The sequence below is a fragment of the Hetaerina americana genome, unplaced genomic scaffold, assembly GCF_022747635.1.
Source record: "Hetaerina americana unplaced genomic scaffold, ioHetAmer1.1.p SCAF_6, whole genome shotgun sequence".
NCBI lineage: Eukaryota > Metazoa > Arthropoda > Insecta > Odonata > Calopterygidae > Hetaerina > Hetaerina americana.
In genome coordinates, this window is record NW_027287205.1 from 16,724,589 (window position 1) to 16,731,706 (window position 7,118).

The window sequence follows — 7,118 nt, forward strand, 5'->3', positions numbered from 1 at the left end:
TAGCAAAAAAATGATGTTCACTTAAGTAAATACATGGAAATTCCTATAATTTACGTCTGAAAACTCCCGCAGGGAAAGTCACTGAAGTCTCAGTGCTACACATTATGCATATCCTCTAATGGCAATTGTCTGAAAGTAATTTTTAAGAAATGATTAGACTCTGATGAAATGTTCTGTATGGTGAAAAGAAAAACACCTTTGTGTTTAGGCTTTGGTTTTAATCTTCTTGACTGTGGAGCAACATGCGCGATGATTACTTGTGGCACTGTATCTATGGTATTTCATCACAACTACTTGCTCTTTTAAAGCCCCTAAAATATCAAAGTGTATGAGGATGCCACAGGTCAATTGGCTGAAGCACTCGGTTGGATATTGAGGGATCCAGGGCTCAAATCCCAAACAAGGTAGATGATTTTTACACTGTGAAATAGATGCACTGTAATTCATGTTACCAGATGAGTCCATTTAAGTTACTGATGTGGCATCTCCCATAGCTCTTTAAATTTAATGAAATAAAGTTGGAATATTGAGTTGCTGGCTGATATTGATATCTACAGAAGCTACTCCTAAGTCATTATTTTACCATCATTCATTATCAAACCACATAATGGCTTGCAGCAGATCCTCTCCCATCTACACCCTGTTCGAATTATCCAAATCTTCATTCCATCAAGGTTCTTTGCACAGACATTTTATCAGTTATTTTTTTAGTTCAGCTTTGGCCGTCCTCTGTAATTCTTTGCTATTCCTCTGTGATCCTTCTCTTACAATTCCTTCAATTATGGTATCTGGTGAACTGTCTAGTTGATATCCCTCTTTTCCTTGTCTTTTGAAAAAACTCCCATTTAGGTACCCTTCAAATTATGCCCTTTTTGAAGTCCATATATATTTTATTTTATTTATAAATTTTATCATTTTATCCTGCTCCTATACTATGCATCTCACAGTCATAGAAAATTATAAACTCCACCATTAACGTTATAATGAGCTAATACATTATGTCTTACATATCACTACTCACTTAGTTCAATAGTTTCAGCCTCAACTTTGTGGAAGTTCATTTTAATAAATGAAAAAGAAACACTTTGTTCCAATCCACCACTTTATTACAGGTACGACTAGTTTCGACACTACGCGTACCTGAGGATGACGCCATAGCGTCGAAACTAGTCGTACCTGTAATAAAGTGGTGGATTTGAACAAAGTGTTTCTTTTTCATCTATCACTACTCACAATTATTCATCCTGTATCTTTTGTTCAAAAGCTACTTTCTCTGACCCTATTCTGCTTTACATTTTTTTCTTGCTTTATCAATCATGAATGACAGTACAGCTAAAATAGCAAAACTCTTCCCCTAGTTCCAGTGAGTCTTTCCCTGGTAATTTCACTGTCTTTTCTTTCAAGTCTTCTTACTTCGAATTCTAACCTTTACATCAATTTTGCTCCAGTACATCTTGAGGTTATACTTGTTCACCCCATTTAACATACTGGCTACCACCCTTGTCAGGTCGTCTTCATTCTCTGCTAGGGTGGTTATGTTTGCAAATCAGAGCAGACTTTCCCTTTTTTCATTTTAGTACCAATCCGAAAACAGCTAGGTTACGGCCATTCACATCAGACTATAAAGTTTGGAATAACAGCGACGAAAATTTCAAACATTCCACACCCAGGGCGAATGGAGGAAATTTTCCTCGGTGGGAATCAAACCCGGGACCTGAGGGTTGTCAGTTGATGATGTTTACCCGCCGCAACTGAGGCCGGCGGTCTTCCCTCGCAATAAATGTAAATTAACTACTCCAATACTAGCATTTAAGGATTTTCTTTTGCGAAAATATTAGCTTAGAAGTATCCCTTCCAAGAAATATATTACACATCTATGTACAAAGACGTATTTTCCATCGTCTACGCCAGGACATAAATGCACACACCCGATTCCCCACACTCCGTGTTCTCAAGCAACCCAGAGAAACCACGCCCCCCTTTAGCTAGGAGGGGATGATGCATGCTCCTTCCCCGAGTAGAAGGGGTTGTGGATGGGAGGGCGACGTCCCCCCTCTCTGCCACACACGCCGTGAGTCACCAGCTCTCCGCACTCCCTCGAATCACACAGCGTGTAAGAGCACACTATATATACATTTAATTAAGCAATCTATAGTACTGCCATTATTTGGTAAGTAGGGCAGCAGACCGGCAATTGAAGAGGCCCCGACCTCGGAGAAATTCATTTTTTTCCGTGAGAGGCACTATACCCTTGCATTCCTTCTAGCGCGTTGTATAACCATTTTTCCCCACTACTACAAGCGGTTAAGCGCTACTGGCGTAACGTGAAACACATACAGTTGCCAGGGTTTTAAAGGAATGGACAGACGGATGAGAATCTTATTTAGGTGAACGATGTACACCGTCACCAATATTAGTGTTTCCATGTTTGAATCCAGGCTTGTGTGGGCACACACTCCTTATTGTCTCCCCGCACGACTGCCTGTTCCCCTCTCTCCCCCACATCCTTCCGCCGAAAGGAAAGACGCGATTGAAATCCCAAAGATTGACTTACATAGGTCGACGCTCCACCGTTAAAGCGACCTTAGGTATTATGATCGTTGAAGGCGAAAAACCCGAATCCAAATAAGGGACAACAATGCCGCCATTTTTCGCTAGCAACTATAAAACAGCAACTTACGCGACTGAATAGTTCAGCTGAGTAGGAGTAGAGCAATAATTAGATAAATAAATCCCTAACATTTCCTTCCCTTTAAATGCCAGTACCCTAAGCGTAAAAAAAACAGCGAAGCACGCAGGCTTTTTTTGGACAACACAGCATACTCCTGCCGGCGGGAATCGACAGTTTCTTACCTACTCGTAAGAGATAAGCAACGTCTTTAAATTCGCTCACTGTGGGAAACCACTTCCGTCCTCCAGATACTAACGTATCCACACGATGAAGAAATACTTTTCGAAAATCTATCCATTAAGCCACATTTAACATACAAAATATATGGCAGAGCGCTATTTAGGGCAAAGAATGAATGTTTTACATTTACTAACGAACTAAATAATATTATTGAAATTCTGATACCCGGGGAATAAAACTTTGTCCTAGTTGACCACCAAAAGAAATTATAGCTTTGGCTGGTTTGCTGAAAATTAAACTATAAATCATAGTTTCCGTAAGTAGAGTTTTGTTCCATATTACAAACTCAACAAATAAATATATTGGTAACGTCAAATATACACGAAGAAACTATTTCGAGGGTCCTCTTCACGTGTAAAATTATAACATAAATAACACGCAAAAATTACTGTAGGGTATAATTACGCTTCAAACTTGAAGCGGCGAGTAAGCACTTAGCCAGCCGTAATAAAGCGTAAAAACCTACAATGATGATAAAACCGCCCACAAAAAAATAAAGAACCAAAGAACCACGAGAAGCATAAGTCTCAAACATCAAAACTTTCCTGCTAGTATTAAGCACAATCTGTTATGAAATCCAGGGTACAAACAAAAGAGGAAATTTCATTATTGTAACGCATTTATCAAAATAGAGGTTAATACTATCGTAAAACGGAGGTAATCCAGGAAGGGGAAAAGAAAAACCGCCCAGCGCTAAGGTTTACCGCGATTAAAAAGACCAACATCCAGTATGCCTCACTCTAACCTTGTTTATATGTATCTTCGCGTCACCACCTACTTCCGGCGGCTTGTGTGTTTTAAATTTGGATTAAAGATACAAACGAGGAGGAGTGCCTACGGGGTACATAGTTTTTTAAAAATCAGCTTTTGCGAATATGCGAACAACTTTTCGCTATGGACCACGCCCAAGTTTTTTTCATAGGTAACAGCAAGAAGTAAACTTGTTTCTCTGACGACATCCTTCATGAAAGCAAAAATTATACACATGTGTGTTGGCGTGTGTGTGTGAAACCACGAAAAAAACTTGGTTTTATAAATCTTAACCGATAAAAGTTCAATAGGGTAATTTGGCCCCTTGTAATAATTGCACAAATGTTGTTGACTGCTTCAGACCTAATTGGACTACTCTTAAGAATAAATTCTAAACAAGAGTGCCGACTACGGATTAGGTTACCTAAATGAGGAGGGTGTTCAATAAATAATACGAATGTCAACACGAAGTAAATAATCATTTTCATGTCACCAAACAAATTATTACTCTCTTCCCTAACTACGACAAAAATTTTATGATGCGGAGATATAGAGTGCATACAGTGAAAAAAACGAAACAGCTGGTAAATAAATAGATTTTAATTGCAATAAATAGGTCTCCACAGCTTACGCCTATGCATTATTTACTGATTGAGGGGCAACCACTTCGGTGAGAATGTCGCAATGTCGAATAAATTAAACGAGTGCATGTAAAACGGTTATTCTCAAATATATTTGCCAAATATTAAACAGTATCAATTCTTTTCCTCGAGATTACCCCACTCAAATGGTAGAAATCAAAATTACCAGAAATTAGGTCTCAACCCAACACCTATTGCGACAGTTATTGACAAAACGAAGACCGAATAAATCCAAGCATGACTTCAACCTAAATCCATTGTTATCCTTGAGCCGGCGAAAAGTTTGTTATTTCATCAGAGATTTAACGATAAGTGTTCACCACTCAAGCATCTCAAATTGTTAGATGTTATGCTATTGTGGCTCGTTCAATCCACACAAGACAACTTACCTCATTGTGACGAAGTTTAAGAACCGATGACGATGTTTTTCAATGAGCTTTCAGCATTCGACGTTATAATTGATACAGTTTCTACTTTAACGCAATAACAAGAGTACAAAGACATAAAACACACAAGTTGTTCCCCAGGCATAGGGTGACACTAGTCCTCCGCCCCAGACGCCATCTTGCGTCTTGCTCTTCAGCTGCAAGAAGTAGGAGTTGATTTAGTCGGCTCATTCGTTGGGACATGAGCACTAGAGGTCACGCCTTTTCTCAGCGTGGCAAATTCGAACTTCAGTACTCAAAACTAATTACCTCAAATTTAATTTAGCTTCCTCCGAAGGTAAGCTGGTTTTACGAATAAGAATACAAATAACATTTTTAAAATATATAAATCCTAATAAACAAATTATTTCATTGTTATAGGGTTCTCACGGTGAAAATATTCCAGAATAAAATGATAAATTTAACTACAAGTAAAATCTTCTTGATAAATAAGTTTAAGATGATCGAGTTAAAACCAATAATATAGTACTCGTAGTTATATATGTATATTTATTTTTTTTGTGTATGGTTTATATATATATATATATGTGTGTTTGTGTGTGTGCCGTCGAAACGTCAAAACTACATATCCCAGTGTCCTTTCTTTGTGTTTCTATGTTTTAAAAACCTGTATATATATATATATATATGTGTGTGTGGGCCGCGGTAGTACAGGGGGTAGAGCGTTGGACTACTGACCAGAGGGTCCCGGACAAGTCTCTGGGCACCTGCAGCTCAGCTCAACCCAAGCTATGTGATTTTTTGTGTACCAGACCTTCATGGGAAACCATAAACGGCACAGAGAAAGGAACTGCCCCTCCTACCCTGATGATTGAATTCATCACCTGCCAAATCGACCTTCGAGTTGATTACTGTGTTTATGTTATATATATATATATATATATATATATATATATATATATATATATATATATATATATATATATATATATATATATATATATATATATATATATATATATTCCTAAATATACCACGATTGTACGGAAAAACTCACACGAGCGGCACAATAATAGGCTGACACAATATAACACAAATAGAATAGAATAGCAACATTTAAAAGGACACTCACACGGTACACGGTAAGTTGTTCGAGCTTTCGGCCCTCTCAGAGTTCTTAGCTCCCTAACACCATCCGCTGGCAAAAGAATCGTGGCACTTGGTTACGGGTCACTTCATGGCTTGGTTGCTAACCCCGTAAAATGTAAATTGTAAAGTGTAAATTATATTTCCTCAATAGCTCAAGTGATTAAAGCATCCACCTGGCAAGTCGAATTATCCATGGTTCAAGTGACAGTCATGGAAATATTTTTGCACTTTTGATCTACTTCATTCCGCCTTCCCCACCTCTCCTGTGCTCATATTTTATGTATGTTCCTATCCATTTTCCTTATATCTATTTCCATGTGAAAATATATATATTTCCTGGAATGAACAAGGTCTTTATATTAGGCATTAATTGCCCCAATCTTCAGGTATTTTCATCTCCCTTCCGCTCCCAAAACCTTCCATATTATTCCCACTCTTCTAAAAATTCCCTTCCCAACTCTTCCCCTCGTACACCTTTCCCTGCCTACCTCTTCCAACCAGCGTCCCTGGTCTCTTCTGTTAAACCCCTCTTAACAGTTCCTTCTTCTCTCCCTTGCGAAAAAAATTCGGCATACATGTGAGTTTCTTTTTATGTGTTTCTTTGTTTCTTTTCACTAGTCCTATCTTGATATACATTATATTTATAAAATTTTTGGGTCATCTACTGGTTAAGGTGGGTTTTATGGCCTTTATCAATTTTCCTGCTTCCTTGTGATTTCTCCCAACAATCCCCTGTTCTCACCCACCATACCTAGCACTTCCTTGTTTGTTTTCCCTTCAGTCCATTTCACTTTCTGTATCCTTTTCCACACCTATATTTCAAAATCCTCCCATCTATGTCTATCCTCCTGCTTCAGTGACCATGTCTTTGCACCGTACATAACTAAGCTCCATATCAAAGTTTTGATAAGTCTTTTCTTAACATCCTTACTCAACATTCCTATCATCAACTCCCTCCTCCTTGTGATTCTTTCCCTAGGGCAATTCTTCCTATATCCCTACTACTTTTACCATTTTGATCCAAAACACTTCTGAGATATGTAAACTGTTCCACCTGCTCCAGTTTTTGCCCTCCTATTTTAATGTTAACCTTATCCTTTCTTTCTGATAGTTGTTCAACCTTTGTTTTATTTACATTGATTTTCATCCTATATCTATCGCATTAAATTTCCAATTCACTGAGCAATGCTTGCAATCCCGAGGCTGACTGACAAACTAGGCATCAGTCACCAGCAAACCTAAATGATTTTGTAAATACCCCACTGACTTTAATTCCTACCT

The 7,118-nt window shown here is 38.2% G+C and overlaps 1 protein-coding gene across 3 annotated transcripts in view; it reads right to left on the reverse strand.

The window, feature by feature from the left end:
• The window catches only part of ena (ENAH actin regulator enabled), a 47,063-nt gene extending 42,205 nt beyond the window's left edge, over positions 1 to 4,858 (reverse strand). For all 3 annotated transcript variants that reach the window (XM_071593473.1, XM_071593472.1, XM_071593471.1), the window contains exon 1: positions 4,692 to 4,858. In XM_071593473.1, coding sequence (XP_071449574.1) covers positions 4,692 to 4,696 — 5 coding nt within the window. In that variant the 5' untranslated portion in view covers positions 4,697 to 4,858. The remainder of the gene's footprint in view (positions 1 to 4,691) is intronic.
• Between the last annotated feature and the right edge of the window lie 2,260 nt (positions 4,859 to 7,118).